Consider the following 21,458-nt stretch of genomic DNA (forward strand, 5'->3'; position numbering starts at 1 on the left):
GATTTTTTGCAGTGTGCCAGCCAAATTCCCTCAATGGTGCTTGCCTGTGCGCCAGCGCACACTAGATGCTGGAAAGCTTCAACAGAGGGTCTTTCCCAATCCTAGCCACGCTCTTCTGCCACCTGGTGTCATTATTTTTTATTGAACTTAATAGCCTACATCAACTGAGCATTTATGTCCTCTTGTGTGATGCATAGATAACACAGACGCCTGAAACTGGAGCACCAACGTGTTTTAAGATGCTGAGCACAATTCTGAATCCAAACATTTCAGACATGCATGGGAAGGGTCTTTTGCGCCATCTGGTGGTCATATGCATAAATCATTTTTCAATTACATGAGAAACTAATCAGCATACAGTAAGCCTAATCATGTGGATTATTATGCTGTGAGGTAATGATGCCATTTGATATAGCCTTTCTGATCGCCCTACATCCATGTTGAATAATCCAAGGTAAATGATGTGTCCAAAAGTTCCACTTTGCACACCTGATCCTACATGGGTCACATTACTCAGTTTCTGCAAAGGTAATAGCCAAATAACTGGAGAATGTCATGTACAGTAAGTATACAGCAAATCTCTATAGAGTAAAATTTAATCTGACCGAATGAATGTGAACCTTAGACTCACGTAACAACTGAGGGCTCCCTGGAATAAGTGAAATATTAATTTTATTCTGCATTATGCCACTTTGTAACACTGACTATAGCTCTTTTATGTTGGTCATACTCTGATTTCCTTATAACCAGCCTATGATATGTAGGCTATCATGTCATAATCAGACCTTCTCTTTTCATCTAATGCCCATTAAACACCAGTGCAATAATAACAGCAAGTCATATTGGGTCTAGGCTTTATTTTCCAGCTGCAATCTGATGGGACATTTCTCATAAATGTAACTCTGACTCAGCTTTTAGACCCAACCGAGATAACAGTAGAAGTGTTTCATAACATCGAGTGTGCAGCGGAGGCACATAAACACATCAAGTGCTCTTCACTCCACTCCGGCCGTCATGGCTCTTCTGTCAGTCCTCACGCCTGTTCTGGCGGCGGTGTTGTGCATGGTGATGGGCTTTATGTTTATGAAATCACGGCCAACGGAGACCACCTCCCAGGGCAAAACTAAGGGGGGCTCGAAGGCGGGCTTTAGACCGTGGGTGGACCAGGATTTACAGGACGACACAGATATCCCCTCAAGAGAAGCCGGTAAGAGCTGAACAGAAACTTTGTCCCCCTTTTCTGCCTGAGTGAAAAAAGAAGGCCTGTCGCACATTAACCTGTAGACCAACACCACCATCTCAACACAATATAGGCTAAACAGATGTGGACAGATGTAAAAACAATCTACACGCGCGTTTCTGTCATTAGTAACTTTTAGATGCAGTTGTAAAATCAAGGTTATCACTCATGTACATCTCAACAGGCTATCACTAGTCAGAAAACATGCGACTCATGTGTCTGTGACTGTACTTTGTAGCCTATATAAATATTTTACATACCCTGGGCTACAGGTGTTTGGATGAGTTCGTTTGGAACGATGAATTCCTAGATCGCTAGGAATAATTCACAGCTGGATTAATAAATAATGATAGATGGCCTGTTGGTTATGGACGGGATAGAGTTACAGAGTGATAGTCCCAGCCTGTTCTGTTTAGTGGTATACTTTACCTTTCCATTACAAAAATACATGCAATCTAGATATATTTAGCAACAGACAGCAGTCCTAGTCTTATATTTGTTTTATGAGACTACATCCAATAAAGTTTAAGCTGCAACAGACTGGGCTTGGAAACCTGGTATTTATTAATTTTGCTGATCAAATCAGTATCAATAGGGAAAATGAACCCTTATATTTCATATCTTCGTCTATATCTTTACACATTTGAGTCCAGTTTTGTTTTTTTCATACTACAGTCTGTGCCTGAATCATCACCACGTTACAGTGTGTATGGTATATGTGCATATTAGTTGAAAAATGAATCTACTAATCCATGGACAGATAATGGATCAGCAACAATTTTGATAACTGAATAATAATTTTAATTGTTTATCAAGGAAAAATGCCAAATGTGATGTGATGCTGCTATTTTTGTTTTCTATCATTTCAATTTGGATATCTCTGGGTTTTGGTTGGTCAGACAACACAAGACGTGTGACTGGCATTTTTCACATTTTTTCATTTTTATAGATTAAATCACTAATCAAAAAAGTAATGGACAGATTAATAATAATGAAATTAATGAAAATAACTGTTGGTTGCTGCCCTAATGTACATGTAACCTTAGCTTATCACGTTTTGAATTATTAAAGATGACTTTAACAATAACAAAGCTAAGAATATTGATTTTACAGATTCCCCTATTTACACTAGAGCATCTCTCTCTAATATCAGAAGCTGCTCACTGGTTCTGCTTGTTGTCTGTCATCATTTTAGAAGATAATGAATGGGCAGACAACACTGAAGAGGAGGAGGACCTTCCACATGTGCCCTACTCACCACCATGTTACCCCGAGGAGAAGATGCTGCAGAGATCTCAGGAGTTTTACACTCTGATGAACCAGCGGAGGTCTGTCCGATTCATCAGCCCAGAGCCGGTCCCACGAGAAGTCATCGATAACGTCATCCGCACTGCAGGCATGAAACTAAATCAGATACAGAGCAAAATCAAATAGACTTAGATAGGTGCCAGTGATACCTGAGAAACATACAGGTTTTTTTTCAAATCTTCCAGCTATCTTTGACAATCTGGGGTTAAAGGAAAGCTTAAAATTGAAGGTGACATGAGTAGAAATGTGAGCAAGTATCCAGCTTTAAATCATATTCATCTCAAAACTGAACCTCTCACTTTTATGTAGACTAAAAGAAAAAGAACAAGGTTAAATCTATGTTTAAAGATGCAAATTTAAAGAGGACAAATGACCACTGAACAAATGAGCCACAGTTAATTTGGTTTAGAGTTGGATGCAGCTATGTAATCTGTTAATCTTTTCTCTGTTTTCTGTGTGCTGGTCCTTCTGTCATCTTCCCTCTGGACAGGTACGGCCCCTAGCGGAGCGCACACAGAGCCCTGGACGTTTATCGTGGTGTCAGACCCAGAGACAAAGCACCAGGTCAGACTGATAGTGGAGGAAGAGGAGGAAGTCAACTACCGTCAGAGGATGGGAGACAAGTGGGTCCATGATTTGGCCAAATTAAGGTGAGGACATACTATGCAGTACTTCTGAGTAACATAACATAACATAACAATAATATTCAATCCTCAACCCGTAATCCTGAATGTTAGCCTACCTAGGCAATGATTATTAGTCATTAAGGACAAAACCTAATTGCATTTTCTAATTTCACACATCTCTCCCCTCTCTCACAACCTCTTTTCTCCTGTAGGACGAACTGGATTAAGGAGTACTTGGATGAAGCTCCATACCTGATCCTCATCTTCAAACAGACCTATGGGATTCTACCAAACGGCAAGAAAAAGACACACTACTACAATGAAATCAGTGTCTCCGTATCCTGTGGGATCCTGTTGGCTGCATTACAGGTAAAGTCACACCCCCTGAAATAAAGACAAGTCAAATATTTATGTCATTATTGATATTTTACCAAGAGGGCATCTATGCTAAAAGTGTGTGAGGCACAGCCTCAAACTAAATAAACTTTTGTGTTTGTGCTATGAAAGAAATATGGCTGATGAGGAAAGCGAATTTCTGCTTTTTCCGTCCATTTGCTTTTCAGAACGTGGGCCTTGTTACCGTTACCTCGACACCCCTTAACTGCGGCCCCCAGCTCAGGCTGCTCCTCAAACGACCAGCCAATGAGAAGCTGCTGATGCTACTTCCTGTGGGTTACCCTGCTTCTGACGCCACTGTGCCTGACTTGAAACGCAAGCCTCTGGATGATATTATGGTGCACATGTGAGAGAGTCAATCTGCAGGGAAAATAAACTGCAAAAATCCAAAATGATCTTGTTTGCCTAGCTGAGAATGCAATGAAACATAGAACTAGTATATCTAAGAAATGCTTTTTGTGCAATCAAAAGTGGAGCCTTCATTATAAACCCTTGACTAACAACATGGCTCAACTGTCAAACATCTGCAGACAGTTGAGGGATGGGAAAATAAGAAGAATCCTAAAGAGTTTCCTTATGTAGTACTACCTCTTATTCCTTGCTAACACCAAACAAATATAATAAATGTAATTCTTTTTATTCAATTTATTCAATTTTATAATGATAGCATACAGTATTTTACAGTCAGTTTTTGTAGTTCCCTTCATAAACTTAGCACACCATAAAGTTTACAAACACAGAGGTGTATTAACCTTTTACATGGGTTGTGATCTCATTACGCATTATATGATGGGCCAGTGGTAGCCTACAAACATTAAATCAATCAAATAAGCACAATGTGCAGGCATTTAAAGGTGAACAGCATTGACTTTTTAAAAAAGTCCCTTACCAAACAAACTGAGATCCAGATGTTTTCCAGCACTGCTGCTGAGAGTAAAATACAGTCCGTTTTGAATTGTTTGCTTTAGTAACGCTTGTGTAATCTGTTTTGAGTAATAACCGTGCTTGCTGAATTGTTGCAAAATGTAATGTCCTTGTCCTAGTCTGACCAATGTTAGATTTTTTAGGCTGATACCGATATCAGTGTTAAAAATCTAATGACAGCAGATCGACTCTCTCTCTTTTTTTTTTTTAAATAATTGTGACCAAGATATGTACTGAGTGAGATATTTTAAAGTTGAAAAATAAACTTGTCTGTGCTCTCTGCTGGGCAAACTATGTAACAGTGTCACTGTTTCTACATTACTTTCAACATATTTCGTACTGCTATTTCTTGTGATTTACAGGCTGACATACATAGATATCTGTCTGATTTTTCGGTGAGGTTTTACCTTACAAAAAGTTAAATAATAATAAATTGCCTACATGGGAATAGCTACTTCTAGGAATCACTGACTACCCACACAGGTCTTGTGAGGAGTACCTTTCTGTTGTATTCTTGAGAAAATATTGCTCTGGCACTTTTCTTTTAAGTAATCATGCTGGAATTTGTGTGCTCTCTACAGCTGTTGGCCCCTAGCCCCAGTCTGTGCCTCTCATGTATCATCATTAACATGTGAATGTGAAGATAATACATGTGAGGCACAAACATAGGGCAAGTTGGCAGAGACCAAAAGATGTAGAACTTTCTTTCCAACAGAACCATATAATTATTCAACTTAAACTAACACATGAAAATCCCCAAATTATTTGTATCTATCATCATGTAGGTTTTGTCAAACAACACACTCAGTTGGCTGCTTTAAACATGTTCAAAAGCTATTCACATTCAGCTCCTGTCCTACCATCATGCAACAGAAGTTAGGTTAGCTAAATCAGTTTCAACTTTTAAATCCCTTCTAAAAACACTTACAGTATATAACAAAACTGACTACACCCCTGTGCAATATCCCTAGAATGTTAAATGATTGTAGTATTTTTAGGGAGAAGTGTAAGGAATTTGGTCTTATTTATAATTAAAAACAAGCAGGTTAGATAGACTACATTGAAAATACAGGCCTCAAAGTACAACCTCAGTGCAACAAAAGTGAATACACCTGAGTATTTTAAAGAGGAAGGTGGAGCAACAGAACAACTCCAAAAAAGAGCAGCTGAAAAGAATTATCTGTGAAGAATGGCAGAACATCTCTCCACAGATTTGTGCAAGACTGCATGCCCAGGAGGATTGAATCTGTCATCAGAAACAAAGACAGGCATATAAAATATTTAAAAAACAAAAGAATGGAGTCTCACTAATGAAGGGTGTACTGACTTTTGTTGCAGTTCATTCTTAAATATGGACTTTTCATGATAGTTTAATTAGCCAGACATTCTGTTTTTGAAATTAATTGGCCTAATTTTTCTTTGGTTTGTGCCTAAAAACAAATAGAATTGTATTAAATCGACAGGATTTGTAATTACTTTACATTTTAGTGATATTGACCATGAGAATACTCAGTCTCGTTATATACTGTGTATAGACAGGCCTTTATGTCAATCACTCCTTATGCACAGCCATTCAGGAGTTTGGGGCCACTGAGGGGTCTTTGTGTGTAATTGTTTGTTTGTTTGTTTTTGGATCTTCTTATCTCTTTTATAGAATTTTATTCCTATTTTTTTTATTAATAATATTATTGCTTTATTATTATTGTTTTTATCATTTTTCTATTATTTAGTTCTATTATTTATTTAGCTGTGGTAATACATAAACATAAACATAACTGTCTCCTTGGGTTTTATTGCATGTAAACATTGTTTTAAGAAAAGTGCTATACAAATAAAGTGTATTATTATTTTTATTATTATTATATTATATAGTGCAACCTGTGGGTAGTAACAAACTGACTGACAAACTGCAGTCTTGAACCAGCCACCAAAGAAGAAGAAGAACCCCTTGTCGCTGCCAAGCCAAGCCCCCAGGAACAGCGCCGGGCTGTGAAGCCAATTTCACTTTTCAAGTTATCTTTATACATCCATGAGCCAAGCGGCAACCTCCGGAGCTGAAAAATGAAGCCAATGCGGGAGTGCCAAAAACCTGCATTCTAATGGCCATCAGGGGATGACTCATCACGGGCCATAATTTACAAAATGAACTTCATGCTGTATTGAAGAAGACTTGAAACAAGCGATTGAGATCATAAACTCATTAGGAAACTGTTTACTGAGGTATAAATCAAGTTAGAAGTAGGGTTATTTTCTCATAGACTTCAATACAATTAGACTTCTCTTTGCAGCCAGTGGAGTCGCCCCCTGATGGCCATTAGATAGAATGCAGGTTTTTGGCACTCCCTCAGTGGCTTCATTTTTCAGCTAGGTTGCCGCCATGGACGTACAATAAGAGCCGGATAGGGCGCCGCCGCATTTTCCCCATAGACCACCACTGTAAAAGAGACGTCTGTTAAACTGTTGACAGGACACCTCGAACTGCAAACAACATCAATTATGACTCTTTGATCCATGGAGGTTTTATATTTGTAAAACTTTCCTCGAACCGAGAAAAGCGATTTAAAAATCGTGACCTGTGGTTTGTCCAAGTGGTTTTGCCGTACCTAGCTGTCCAAGATGGCGGAGCGGTTCGCGCAAGCGCGACTCAACAACCCCGACAACCCCTATTGCGCAGGCGTTATACTACGTATACTCAGAGCTGTCTTGCTAGAGCTGTATGCTAGCTGGCTAGCTAACTGACAAGTCGCACACATTGGGCCAGAAGGGGGAAGCGCGGCGGTGGAGAAGAAGGGCGACCCAAGCGCCGCTACGAAATGGCCGGGCAACAGTTTCAGTACGATGACAGCGGCAATACCTTTTTCTATTTCCTAACGTCCTTCGTCGGACTTATTGTGATCCCAGCCACATATTACCTCTGGCCCCGGGATCAGAATGCTGGTAAGGCCCGATGTCTGCCTCGGTGCTGCTAACTTGGCTAACTAACTAACTAACATCAGCTAGTGAACTATTCAGACAGTATCTTGGGTGGTAAACGCTCACCAGTTGGCTGTCTATTAATCTGGTTTGCTTGCTACCAGATGCAGAGGCTGTCCAACCCAACCGAACGTTACATTGACTTGTAAATGTAAGCTAGCAGACGTTGCAGAGATGATGTTCACATTTCTTTGACTAGTCAGAGCTTTAGTTTACTCGCCAGCTTTACTATTTAACAAGCCACTGGCTATCCATCTGTCTTAACTTCTCATATCCAGCCAGACTACTTCAGTGGGTAAACATAAATCTCAAGTGCTGGGTAGTTGAGCTAAAGCGTCAACAGTAAATGCCAGCGTCACTCTTGCAGGTCCTCCAGCTTGCCTTTGTGCCTTCTTTGTACCTTATCCTGATCAGTCCTTATCTTAGTACAAGTTTGTCAACAATAGCGAATATCTAACATGGGTTATGCAACATATGCTGGCACACTTTAATCAGCTGGTGTGCTTGGAGTAGCTTTAATGACAGGTCACCATAAACTGCAGCAACAATGTGCAGCTTAATGTCTTGATAAAAGATTAAAACAAATTTGAGTGGAATTTGGTTTTATGAGCTAACAGCATGACATTGACTAAATGTTGCCTTGTTCTTGCTGCATTATAATACATTGATAAAACTTTTTATCACTGTTCTAGCTGAGTGAAATAAACACATGCATCTCTACCTGCTTGGCCAACATATCCACAACAATATGCTCTCAGAAAAAATATCACCCTCTGCTGATTTAGATTATCTTCAAACACCAGTAATCCTTCTCAAATAACAGTGGCATTAATAGTATTGATTGTGACTGATTTTAATAGTGCTAATGTGTCAATAATCCCTCTCTCTGTCCGTCCTCTCCCCAGAACAACTGCGTCTGAAAAGCCTGCGGAGGGTACATGGCAGGTGTCTGTGGTACCGGCTCAGGCTGATGAAGTCACAGCAGAGCATTGTCCCAACACTAAAGTAAGTCCAATGAGTTGGTTTGAGGTTTACTAAAATAAACATGATGTATACAAATCCACAGTCTAGTTGGAGGACGTTCGGGTAGTGATTGCAGGTGATCTGATGGCCTACTACGCCTCCCTTTCCAAGAAATTCTTCCACAGTAGCTGGTATTATCTCAACCTGAGATGATGATACTCCTGAATTATTCACTCTTTGTAGTTATTTATGGAACTATGATATGTGTTACACCTGATTCAAGTGCAGTTTCAGCTGGATTACGTCTATATAAATATCTTGAATGGCCACGACTTGTAATATAATAACAGGTTTCAACTCTTTGTTCCTCGGCTCTTTTCTCCCTTGCCAAATATCACATCATTCACACATTTGGGTGTGACTTGCCTGAGCTGTTTGCATTGAGAAAGCTCTGTCATCCTACCATCACAGGAGCTGTTCCTGATAGCTTTCTGCTTCCCTGTGTGTTTTCAGCTGGGCAGGGACAGTCTCACTGTGGTGTGAAGATGAGGCATAGGCCGTGCTCTCTGTAGTGTGTGCAGACTCCAGCTTGCATGCGTGTGTGGAAGTGATTGTTTTGGTTGATTTTCGTCAGTTCATGTTGTTTTCATGGATGTAAACACTCCGTTGCACTCTGTTTAACATTTCTGTTAACATGACGCTGTTTTCTCAGGGTTGTTTATTCACTCTGTCCGTGTGGTTAATGGAAAGATGGGTGCTCAAGTGCTCTTCAGTGCCTCACTCTGCCTATCTTGTCACAGCATTTCTATCTGAGTGTCGTCTTGTTGTTTCATCAGCCGTTTGTCTTCATACTCCCACTCTCCACTCATGCTCTGTCACCAGACCTACATCCTGTTTTTACTGTCCAAATTCATAAATTCTTTATTTTTCATCTGTTGTGATTCAAGCTGTTTACAGCATAAAATGTGTTTATTAAGTTGAGTAAATAAGAATGACTAGCCCCAGCTCGTCTCTCAGAATCGCAGTATCCGTTTCCTCCTCACAACTGTATCATAACGATGGTATTTATTATAGGAATCCATCATGTATTTTTCTGGTTGAGCTACTCTGGCAACTCAGGCTAGTGTGGGGTTGTCATGGCAACAGATGCTGCAGAGCAGGCCATAAGGGTTTTGCTATTGTCATGGAAACAAGTTCAACTTCCATGCATAAATACCAAACAACAACAATGTTAGAACCTCTCTTGCCCTTCTGCTTGTATGCAGCAGATTCAGATGAGCTTGCTGTAGAAATTAATATTATTAAAAATACTGAAAGTTAGTTTGCATTGCTGGATTGGTTTTTCAGAAACTAATAATAATAATAATCATAATAATAATAACAATGATGTTGATAATAATGAAGACTACAAGCCACAGTGTAAAAATAAAATGGGCCTGTTGTTTTCTTCAGGTAAGAGAGATGTTCGTGGGTGACATTTGTTTCCTGTTTGTGTGTTGACATTTTCAGGAAAGCAGCCTTGTTATTTGGATGGGCTGTGTTCCTGCTGCTAGCCTACAAGGTGTCCAAGCTTGACAGAGAGTACCAGGAATATAATCCTTATGAAGTCCTCAACTTGGACCCGGTAAACACACAAAACATACAGACTGCTGTAGTCTCATAAGTTTGATTCAATTATATCTATTGCTTAAATTATATATGTATAAGTGGTATGTTAAGATGTTACTGTAATTACATTTCTTGTCTCCAGGGTGCATCACTGTCAGAAATCAAGAAGCAATACCGTGTACTGTCACTCAAATACCACCCTGACAAAGGTGGTGATGAGGCCACATTCATGAGAATTGCCAAAGCCTATGCTGCGTAAGTGTCTGTCAGGTTTTTAGATGAAGAAGTAATTAAAGTACTGCTGCACCCCAGTATTTGGCTTGATTGATTCATTTACCATTTCACTCGTCTTTTTCCACAGTCTGACCAATGAACAGTCTCGGCTGAACTGGGAAGTGTATGGCAACCCAGATGGTCCAGGAGGTGAGTTAAGCCACTCTCAGTCTTGTCTCTCAGTTTTTATGTGTTGACACACCTTTTGTGCTTGACTCAAGGACTGCTGCAATAACTGCAATACTGCACTATAGGCAAGCCAACCGGAAGGCAAGCAGCTTAGGGTTAGCTGACCAGGGGTCGGTGCTGACGCTCGGTAGTTAAAAACATGTCTGTGTGAATATTTTGTCTCAGTTATGTGCTTAAACTCTCCCGGGTCACCACATGTGAGGTAAACTAGTTTTAAACAAATCATAAAATCTAAAGGCACATCCAGCCAGACTCCATTCATAAATCCCAAGTTTAAGGGGACTTGGCTGTAACCTATGTTGTCTCCTGCCACAACATGATTTAAAGTGCTTTCCATGTTCATCAGGTACTGCTGCTCCATTTGGTTGACACATAATCAGTCTAACACACCTTGATTTTTATTTAAAAAAAAGGCACTAATATACCGCATAAACCACATACCGCAATGTTGAGCCAGCCTGAATCACTGAAGGGGAAATTCCTTCACTGCAACAGCCTTACTTGACACTGGTGAGTCAGAGTCTTGTAGTCATGAATGGAAGATAAATTGAAACATTAGCAGCAATGACGGCTGCTCTCTCATTGTATAAGCAGGTGTCATTGGTGCCCACTAGCACCAAAAATAACGCGTTTATCCAGATTTTGGTGGCTCCTTAAAGTCTATCATCTATCTATGGTTTAAATTCTGACAGTTGAAATGACCATTTTTAACATTTTCATAGTTTCATTTGTGTTACTTTTTTAATGAATATATTTGGAATTACATCTTTCTTGGTCCTATGGCATTAGGTGACCTGTAATTCTGATTTTTTTTTTTTTTTTCCACAACACCGAGGTTGCTGCAGAGCTTACCTGTGTTGTTTGCCATTTTGATCCATTGCTTCTTATGTCTCCCTTTCTAGCAACCAGCTTTGGTATTGCCCTGCCTGCCTGGATTGTTGACCAGAAGAACTCAATGCTGGTATATACTGATTCATTGTCAATGAAGTTTTAATTCATTAACCTGTCTTGATTTAATTGAACTGTGTTGCATTTGACTAGCAGAGAGATCTGAACAGTTTTGTTTCCTTTTTTGTAGGTGCTGTTGGTATATGGACTAGCCTTTATGGTCATCCTCCCTGTTGTTGTGGTGAGTCCTCACCATTGAAACCAGATTCTGTGCAAAAGAATGTATTAAATCGCGGACCTCTGTACCTCTTACACCCTGTGTGTCTTTCTATCCACTTGTTTGTTTTTCTCTCTGTGTCTTAGGGCACGTGGTGGTACCGCTCTATCCGCTACAGTGGAGACCAGATCCTCATCAACACTACACAGCTCTTCATGCATTTTATGTATAAAACGCCCAACATGAACATGAAACGTGAGTTTCACTTCCCAGACCACAGTACCTCTGAATGTATAATGTACAAGACTGGACCAGATGTAAACTAGATAAATGTATTTATCAATGTATGTTTATGATTAATATAAATGTATTAATCCACCAATGTGACCATTTTCAGCCACACCAACATCAAATATGGTGATTCTCTTTCACTAATTCTAATGGCCGATTGATTCTGTCCTCCAGGGTTAGCCATGGTGTTGACAGCAGCGTTTGAGTTTGACCCTCGCAGCAATAAAGAAGCCACCATACGGCCAACAGACAACATTGAAGTGCCACAGGTAATGGCAGCCTCATTGGAGAGGAATTTGCAAATGTGGATGTGTAGGTCTGCATCTGTGTGTCAGGAAAATAGAGACTGTCAAGAAATTGAAGGGGATTTTCTTTTTTAATAGAAGGGCAACAACCTCTCCTGTCTCTCTTGCAGTTGATCCGTGAGTTGGGGAATATCAACGTGAAGAAGAAGGAGCCTCCATTCTGCTACCCATACAGTTTGAAGGCCAGGGTCTTGGTGCTGTCTCACCTTGCACGTATGGAAGTATCAGAGGAGTTAGAGGAAGGTAGGACGGTCTTATAATATGGAATTTTAAGAACTGGTATTGTAGTCTTTGGAAATGTCATGAAAATCTTTTTTTTACTAGCTGATCAGGTATCACATTTTCTATTCTAAAAGCTACTCCAAGAATGAAAAGTTTCCCAAAAAAATCTGATTTTGTCATTATCTGCTCAATTTTGTATGTTAACTTAATACACATTAAGTTAGCTAGCATAGCACCTTGTCAGCCTTCTCCAAAGAAACACAAATGGTTCTTTCAAAAATGAATGCAGTGACACAAAACTAAACAGTTGCACAAGGTGCTTAGCAACACAGCTGCACACATCTTGTAAAGTCACAAGATTTCATTATGAATATACAACCCTATCCTATTTGTAAATTTACACTCCTACACGTAAGTACATACTCAACTAGCATGAGGTATTGGGAGCACTTGAGAACATGTTTTTCTCAAGCTGTGTGGAAACTGTAAAAAAAAATCATGTTTTTGACCACTTTTTGAGGTTGCTGATTGGGAGCTGCACTAATGAACACACAGTACATGATATGAACACATAAACTTCACCAGTGTTTTGACTTACATGAGCATCCTCAACCATCTTCAGTTGTGTTGGAAAAACGCTACCAAACCGTCCTTGCACACTGGAGAAAAACAACAACTGGGGCCTTTTGGCTCTATATTTTTGTGAAATGTAAAGCGTTGCATGTTATCCAGACAGTGGAGAGGCTTAATGAGTCACAATGAAGTGTCTTTTGAAGTGAATATTCAGGCATTATCTCTACAATAATCGTATATTTGGAAGTACTTTCAGCGAAAATATTCTCTGTAAGAAACGTGAGAAGGGTCATAACATGTTATTCAAAACATGTGTGGTGTGTTTCTGTTCCAGATCAGAGATTTGTGGTGAGGAAGAGCCCAGCTCTCCTTCAGGAGATGATCAACGTGGGCTGTCAGCTTACCATGATGGCCAACAGCCGAGGCGGTAAACACTCCATACACATATACATAGTTGTGTTTTATGTCTTATTCATTGTGTGCAGACGTATCAGTTTCCATAAAATTGTGACATGCAGGGGAAGTTGTTGTTGTGGGAACTCTTCAGATGGGCCAATAAGTCTTCAGGTCACCCACAACTTAGCATTAAACTCAAAACTTATAAGAGAAAGACTCAAAGAAATACACTTGAAGCTGATAGAGTTCAGTGTGAATAGGTTTATTGTGCATAAAGAGCAATACAAAGCAAACCAAGGTCTTGATCCTGGGATAAAGAACCTAATGCAAAATCATAAAACACTATATTATATACCTCTCATAACCCCTCCTAATGTGGAGCTTTTTTTATAGACTCCACCTTGTTTGACCTTGACACTTTGGTAATAATCCAAGCATGATTCATCTCAGAAACAATGGTGTCTCAGACTTTTCTAAGATGTATCAATTGCACCTGGCCTAGAAATAATACTGTCTCAGCATCTTTCACATTTCTCACAATACAAAATGGGCCTAGCGGCCTTCAACCATCGCACACAGAGAACCAGAATGTGACATGACTGATCATCCACCTTCTCAACTTCCCTGGGAACCGTCTCTTATTGACGTAAATGTTATCTTTGCATATTCACTGGCACATCCCAAGTTGCAACTGTCTCTTATTGATGTAAATGTTATCTTTGTACATTTACTAGCATGACCGTTTGTTGGGGACATCTGTCTCCACCAAACTTTGCATCTATAAAACTACAAAAAACACCTTTTGCTCTTTGTATTCTGCCACTTCAGGACATCTGTTCCTGTTTTTTGTCGGGAAATGATTTTCTTTGAACTTCTTGAGTCAAAATCATGATGCCTGTAGTTTTCATGAATGTGTGCTCACTGACATGCTTCTGCCCAGGTTTCCATGCTCCTCGACTCGTAACCATTGAGAATTGTATGAAGCTGACCCAGATGATAGTGCAGGGCCTGCAGGAGTCCAAGTCACCACTACTGCAGCTGCCCCACTTTGAAGAGGAGCATCTCCGCTACTGCATCTCTAAGAAGGTACCTGCCGAGTGCCTGTGTATGCACACAAATGTGATATTGTGTGAACAATTCAGATAGGAAAAAAAAATTACGTGCAGGTGGTTATTTTGTTCTCTCACTGTCCTCCTCCTCTCTTCTTTAGTACAAAGTTCGGAGCCTGCAGGACCTGGTGAGCCTCAAAGACTCAGACAGACGCAGCATGCTGCGTTTCTTGGGGGAGGAGAAGTACGATGAGGTCATGGCTGTGCTGAGCAGCTTCCCTCACATCACCATGGATACCAAACTGCAGGGTCAGTCCTGAAAAATACACGCATTCAAAATTTGTTTGGCCACCAACTGCCTTTAATATGTTTGCCGCCTAAAAAAAAAAACTCCACATGCCAAATGGATGCCCTTCATATGTCAGTGCATGCAGATTGAAAAAATGTGCCAGTAAACTTAGCAGATGATGGCTTATCTTCTAATCAGTTAGTTTTAAAACACTTACACAAATGTGTTGAGGAACTGTATAGATCTGTGACCTGTCATTTAAAGACCCTGCATTTCTCTCCCTGTGTTTGCAGTCCTTGATGATGAAGACAGCAATAACATCACTGCAGGCTCTATCGTCACAGTTACTGTCACCTTAACCAGAAAAAAAATGGCGGTAAGGAATAATTGCATTTGGTGAGACATAACTAGACATGACAGTGAGTTACTAGAAAGCAGCTTTTGCGAACGTTGCTGCCTTGGATGACCACTAGAGTGTACTGTAGTGTTGTCTCAATGCTATTGTTGGAAAGCATGAATGAACTCTATTGGTGTGCTGTGTGTGTAGGAGGTGTTCGAAAAAGAGCAGGAGTCCACACCGTGTCCAGGAGACGAGGCTGCCAACACAGAGGAAGCAGTAAGGAGAACACGCACACACAGAACATGTTAACTTAGAGCCATTTATAAAACATTTAACTCAGCTTTGTTCAGATTTTGCCTTGATAAAAAGTTGAACGGTTGAAGTAATCTTGTGGTGTTCACTTAACCTTTTTTGTTCTTTCTATCTGAAGCAAGCAGACTCAAGTAAAGCCAAAACTAAAGTGTGGCAGAACAAGAGTAAAGGGGCTAAGAAGACAGCCAAGTCCAAGAAGAAAAAATTAACCAAGAAGAAGGCCACTCCTGCACCTGCCAAAACCAAGCAGGCCAATGGCAACGTGGCAGGAAATGTGAGTCTCCAATCACAGCTGAGTTAAAGCTGCTTGATGATTTTCATAAACAACTGGATTAATTTGTCATATAATTATAAACATTCTTAATATCATTTTTTTTATGTCACAGGAAGTCGTAGCAGCAGCCACAGCGGCAGCAGCAAAGGAGGAAGAGGACGAGGCCTCAGACAAAGGCAGCGAGTCAGACGAGGGCGAGGCCAACAAGGACTCTCCCAGCGAGAGAGATGAAGACAGTGACAAACAAAGCGACACAGAGGTGGATGAGATGGCTGGCGATGATGAGGAGGTCAGGGAAACTTCATATGGGTGCATATGTTACACACACGAATCACACTGGACTCAGGATGAACATATTATTTATAAAAAAGGGGGATTGTTTTATTCTGAAAGAATACATGAAAAACAGTGATTTTGCTGGTCTTCAGTAGCTTTACTCTAGGTGTAACTGTTAACTGATCTGGCTTAGAACAATGTACGATATAGGGCAACAATCACAGTATTGTATAAAAATAACAAAAAGGTATTAAAACTCATTCATCTGCAATTCTTATGACTAGTATATTTTATAGAAAACAGTTAATGAGCCCAAACATTACAATAAATTAAATGGTATCACAAATTAAGCTCTTTTCTTAAAGTTTACTAACTACTAAAATCTCACATCCTGTGCTTAATACAATGTATCTTGACTATGTTTACAATGACGCTTGATTCTGCACTCCCACATACCATTAGCCCATATGTGAATGTGTACTGTTGCTATGGCAACAAGTGGCAGCTGACATGAGCGTTAGTTAGCTTAGCTCAATCGTCCGACAAACAATAACCCATAAAATTACAATTCAACATATTTAAACAAAATCAACAACAGCTACCAACAGTTATATTCTTTACAACCTTAGCTAATGTGTTGTCACAAGTTAGATTGTCAAAATTAGAGTAATAACAGCTTTAATGCCTGAGGAACTACGCTAGTGTTAGTGTCAGTTGGGTTGCATCCACTCGTATGCAGTTACCTTACGTTACAGTTCCCTCAAACAATATAACAAAGCACAATACAAACTATATAAACAAATTATCTATCAAGGGTAGACTACTGATAAAATCTGAGGGTGCTTAGGTGACATTTACCCACCTGTAATAATAAATGAAAAACAGTGATTTTGCTGGTCTTCAGTAGCTTGACTCTAGGTGTAAATGCCAACTGAAGAATACAGCACAAACCAACCGTTTATATACCCAGATTTGCTCTTGTGCCTGTACTCAAATCAGTTATGCATTAAATTGAATGGGGGGTATCTGTATGGTATCTGTAAAGATACAAAATCGATATCATATGTATAAAATAATGTCACAATTGAGCGGGCAGATACACATAAATACCCTATATGTCACACATACATCAGTATTAGGCTTTAGCAGTATGGTGAAAATATCATTCAGCGTCAGTCATATTCAGAGGCCACAGTAATCACTGTGTTATTATATGTTGTGATAATGCTTTGACTGTCATGTGTTTTAGCCACAAATAATGACCAAAATATAAAATAACTCTTACAACCTTCCCACTGACAAGGCTAGAAAGTCTAACAAATGGAAAGGAAACACTACCCATACCCATACCTAACCTGATCCTCCGACTCTCCACACATACACACACACACACACACACACACACACACAGGAGTGGGAGGCATTGCAGCAAAGCATCCAGCGGCGAGAGCGGGCCCTGCTAGAGACCAAGTCAAAGGTGACGCACCCCGTCTACAGCCTCTACTTCCCTGAGGAGAAGCAGGAGTGGTGGTGGCTCTACATCGCTGACCGCCGAGATCAAACCCTCGTCTCCATGCCCTACCACGTCTGCACGCTAAAAGACACAGAAGAGGTGAGTTTGTTGATCACATTTTTTAAATCTAAATGTCAAAAATAGAATTAAGATAAACGCCTAAGAGCACAAGGTTACATCTTCAAATAACTAGTGTTGTATTGGTATTAAATTAACAATGATATTAAACCTAGAAAAGCAGCAAATCTTCACTTCTGAGACGCTGGAATCATCATTTGTTTGGCATTTTCCTTACTAAATGATCAAACGATTATCCGAAATATTGTCAATTCATAAGACTTGATTGTTCTGTGTGTGGAATTAAATTAGTTTGCCGGTATCTTGTAATTTATACTATAATCCATCTGGAGAAGAAAGGTCTCATTAAGTTAAAGTGTTGCCTGTGCACCGTAGCCACTCATATCCTGTTGCTAGGCAACCTTTTGCACTTGTGTCATTATCCCCTCAGAGGAGTGTGTATATATGTGTGTGTGTGTGTGTGTGTGTTTATATTGCCCAATTTGGACCTCTGATCCCGTTGTTCTAGAGCTACAATAAGGATCGACAGGGAAGTAAAAGCTTAATGAGGCCTGTGTAAGTCTGCAGGACCAGCTGTCCCCGCTGTGAGGGAATGTAATAGCAAGAGGTGATCATTTACTGTTGAGCAATCAATTAGTCTGTCACTTCAACAGTTCCTTTTGTTGTTCGTGTGTTGTGCGACCGCGTGTACGCTGCGTGTTTGACAGACATGTTTTTGGGGAGGGCAAGAAGGGCTGCTTTCACCAACAAGGCTGTAAATTGTCGCCGTGCTCACGGCTCACTCTCCACTCACACGCTGAATAATAATTTGCTTCATTGTGCCGATAATTAGATGTTTGCCATGTAATTGCGCGACATAGTAATCACAGCCCGAGGTAATGCTGGTCTAATATTTACAGTTGGACCCCATCATCATTTGGCGGTTCATTTGTGATTACCTACCGCACTGCGACTGTCTGCAGCTAGGTAATTGTGCGTCATCAGTAACAGCTGCCAACAACTACCGTTATATTTTTCTGTCTTTTACAGGTTTGCCTACTTTTACTGCTTCTATTAGTGTTTTTATTTTTGATAGATAAAAGAAGGGGAACCTCGTTTGTGATTTTTTTTTTTTTTTTTTTTTTTTTTTTTTTCATTTTGTGTGTGTATTCTGTTTTCCAGGTGGAGCTGAAATTTCCAGCCCCCTCCAAAACAGGCAACTACCAATATTCTGTCATCCTCCGCTCTGATTCCTACCTGGGACTGGACCAGATCAAACCACTCAAGGTGAAGCGAAAACTGTGTGTGTGTGTGTGTGTGTGTGTGTGTGTGTGTGTGTGTGTGTGTGTGTGTGTGTGTGTGTGTGTGTGTGTGTGTGTGTGTGTGTGTGTGTGTGTGTGTGTGTGTGTGTGTGTGTGTGTGTGTGTGTGCTCATATGTGTGCGATGTCTGCTACTGGCCAAAGTGGTTTGCAGATTTTACTATCCACCATTTACTCATCCAAATCAGTGTACTGTAAATTGTCCTGGATATAATGGGTCTTTGCCTGCCAAAGCAACTGGAACAATAGATCCAGCAGACACAGCCAAAATGTAGCAGAAGCTTGTTGAACAATGGTGTTAATTACTGCCAAGGTGTTGAGAATAAAGGGGATTTGTTAATCTAGTAGCCAAACAAAAGCATAAGTAGTACTTGTACTGTCCTTGCTGAAGTGTTGGAACTTCAACTAGACAAGTAGTTGAGTATCAGGAGTGAAACTGAAAAAATAACAAAAGCACAAAACACAATAATGTAATATTATCTATACAAAGATAAGTTGCTTTTACCAAATATTAATGAATCACAGATTAATTATCTTATTTCCAATCATCATCAATCACTACTTAATATAAACAAAATAAGTAACAAAGGATACTAAGAAATGGTAAACTCTAACACCAATATGGCTGACATTCAAATGATAAGGCAGGCAAAGGCAAAGTGATTAGGCCTCCACCCTGTGGTCCGCTTAGCATAAACACCCAATCAAAATATGCAAACATCAGTACAAACATCCCCACAATACTGCCTAATTTTATTGTAGTGCAGCTGACATTGATTGTATTGCTATTTAACAGCATTTTAGCTTAAAATAAAGTATTTGTATTTGATTTGATTCTTTTTTCCGAATTGCTCTTCGAGGTTTCGTTGTTTCATTTCTGAACTTAATTCATTCATTTCACTTCATTGTATTCAGCCAGAGTGGATATACAGGCTCTCAGTCAGTCCCTTCTCTGCTGCTCTCTCTATTTGCAGTTCAGAGTTTGAGTCTATGTTGATTTTTAAATTCTAAAAAAAGTCGCAGCTTTATTTGTAAAACAGGTCAAACAATGAATTCTGTCCGGCAATGAATCACTTGATCTTTAACGGCAGTAAATCATGGTTGTAATGATCTCTGCTAGTTGAATATTCCCAGTGAATCCCAGTGAATGACAGTGATTTTATGTTAAACTTAAAAGCAGTGCTACGTTACGTTTAGGGTTGTAAATTTCAACTGCTAGATGGCAGCAAAAGCAGGATTTTCAGCAAGTCTTTCATCACTCTTTAAAAGAAAAATTTGACCAGTTAAAACTCGGAGGCCTTAATATTTCTCTGCAGAGACTTTTAAGAGTTTGCAACCATAATACGTTCTCGTGTGTATTTTCTCTAGCTGGAGGTCCACGAGGCCAAGGCCATGCTGGACAACCACCCGCAGTGGGACATCCCCGACACGGAGGAGGAGGACGAGGAGCAGGAGGACAGCGACGGCATCGAGGAGAGTGAAGACGACGACGAGGACAACGACTGAATGCCGACACACACACACACACGCACACATACACACACACACGCTCACCGCCCCCCCCCCCCCCCATGGACAGGCCACCTACCCACTCCTGACCCCACAACAGCACTCAAGAGCAGCGAGCGAGGAGCGGCAAGGTTGCGCCTGCCACACACATAAACACACACACATACACACACATACACACACACACACAAAGAATCACCGGGGACAGTTTATATATACAGAGCCCTGCTCCTCTTCCGCCATTTTACCTTTACAATGACATGAACTGTGACCCCGCCCCTCCATTTTCCCTTTTCTACAGAGACTTTCATTTTTCCGTCGCTTGCGGAAGAGAATTCTGTGAATACTTACCCAGGCCCGTGTGTGTGTGCGTGTGTGCTTGCGTGTTAAGAATGTGTGTGTTTGCACTCCAGTGTGAGTGCATGACGTGTGTTTGTAACCTTGTAAGTCTTTGTACAGGTATGAAAGATTGACACACTGTGGACTGGAGGACCTATTATCTGGGCTCTTTTTCTTCTTTTTCTCAAAGGGAGAAGGGGGGGATGTATAACAGCTAATTCCGTTTGCAAAATTAACAAAAAAAAAAACAAAACACATGACCTCCACACGGAAATCATGACATCGCTCTCGCTCCTAATTTTAACATCACTCAGCACCGATGTTTGCCACACCAATGATACTTTCTATTGTACACTTAAACTGCAGAAGTGTGAGCTTTAGCCCTATTTGTCTGGGATCCACAATCCGAGTCAACCAATGGGACGTTTGCTCCTTTCAGCGCACGTGGGAAAGGGGGGTGGGGGGGTGGGGGGGGGGGGGGGGGTGGGGGGGGGGGGCACAGTTGAGTCTCATCAGTTTTTATTTTTCCAGCCAGTCACTTGTATGTCCTTGTACTCTCTCTGTTTGCTGAAGAGGACGATGATGATAGTAAATCCACAGATGGATACTGATCTCCAGTCGGTTCTGTCAATGATGCCTGTTCGATGCCCCTTCGATCCACGTCAAACTGTATTTTTCTGAAAGCTGTTGATTGAAAGCAGGTGGATCTTGAAATGAATCATGACCCCAAGTATAACGGTGGGGGGGGGGAGGGGGGAATGACAAAACTTGCAGTGTTAAGATTTGTT

The 21,458-nt window shown here is 40.5% G+C and overlaps 2 protein-coding genes and 1 long non-coding RNA gene across 3 annotated transcripts; 2 read left to right on the forward strand and 1 right to left on the reverse strand.

Moving 5' to 3' along the window:
• Positions 1-684: 684 nt before the first annotated feature.
• On the forward strand, positions 685-4,790 carry iyd (iodotyrosine deiodinase). Its single transcript, XM_044376987.1, has 5 exons — positions 685-1,207; positions 2,436-2,636; positions 3,039-3,198; positions 3,387-3,543; positions 3,738-4,790. The coding sequence occupies exons 1-5, from the start codon at positions 1,015-1,017 to the stop codon at positions 3,918-3,920; spliced, it is 894 nt and encodes a 297-aa protein (XP_044232922.1). The 5' UTR covers positions 685-1,014; the 3' UTR covers positions 3,921-4,790.
• LOC122999768 lies at positions 1,158-7,982 on the reverse strand. The gene is made up of 3 exons (XR_006407821.1): positions 7,534-7,982; positions 2,499-2,644; positions 1,158-1,244 (listed from the first exon to the last, which is right to left on the reverse strand). It is a non-coding gene; the product is annotated as an uncharacterized LOC122999768 (long non-coding RNA).
• sec63 (SEC63 homolog, protein translocation regulator) lies at positions 7,079-20,827 on the forward strand. The gene is made up of 20 exons (XM_044376986.1): positions 7,079-7,431; positions 8,373-8,472; positions 9,940-10,054; positions 10,181-10,293; positions 10,400-10,461; positions 11,403-11,461; positions 11,579-11,629; positions 11,752-11,860; positions 12,071-12,165; positions 12,312-12,444; positions 13,331-13,423; positions 14,333-14,478; positions 14,603-14,750; positions 15,024-15,106; positions 15,278-15,346; positions 15,501-15,656; positions 15,769-15,945; positions 17,344-17,544; positions 18,685-18,789; positions 20,191-20,827. The coding sequence occupies exons 1-20, from the start codon at positions 7,308-7,310 to the stop codon at positions 20,326-20,328; spliced, it is 2,277 nt and encodes a 758-aa protein (XP_044232921.1). The 5' UTR covers positions 7,079-7,307; the 3' UTR covers positions 20,329-20,827.
• The last annotated feature ends 631 nt before the right edge of the window (positions 20,828-21,458 follow it).

This window comes from Thunnus albacares, chromosome 16 (genome assembly GCF_914725855.1).
Source record: "Thunnus albacares chromosome 16, fThuAlb1.1, whole genome shotgun sequence".
Classification (NCBI taxonomy): domain Eukaryota; kingdom Metazoa; phylum Chordata; class Actinopteri; order Scombriformes; family Scombridae; genus Thunnus; species Thunnus albacares.

Bases quoted from the DNA above. Each gene is read 5' to 3' on its own strand.
- sec63 (XM_044376986.1), top strand. From the start codon at position 7,308: ATGGCCGGGCAACAGTTTCAGTACGATGACAGCGGCAATACCTTTTTC. The intron at 10,462-11,402 runs GTGAGTTAAGCC...CTCCCTTTCTAG, and splicing joins CAACCCAGATGGTCCAGGAG to CAACCAGCTTTGGTATTGCC. The intron at 12,445-13,330 runs GTAGGACGGTCT...TTTCTGTTCCAG, and splicing joins ATCAGAGGAGTTAGAGGAAG to ATCAGAGATTTGTGGTGAGG.
- iyd (XM_044376987.1), top strand. From the start codon at position 1,015: ATGGCTCTTCTGTCAGTCCTCACGCCTGTTCTGGCGGCGGTGTTGTGC. The intron at 1,208-2,435 runs GTAAGAGCTGAA...TCATCATTTTAG, and splicing joins TATCCCCTCAAGAGAAGCCG to AAGATAATGAATGGGCAGAC. The intron at 2,637-3,038 runs GCATGAAACTAA...CCCTCTGGACAG, and splicing joins TAACGTCATCCGCACTGCAG to GTACGGCCCCTAGCGGAGCG.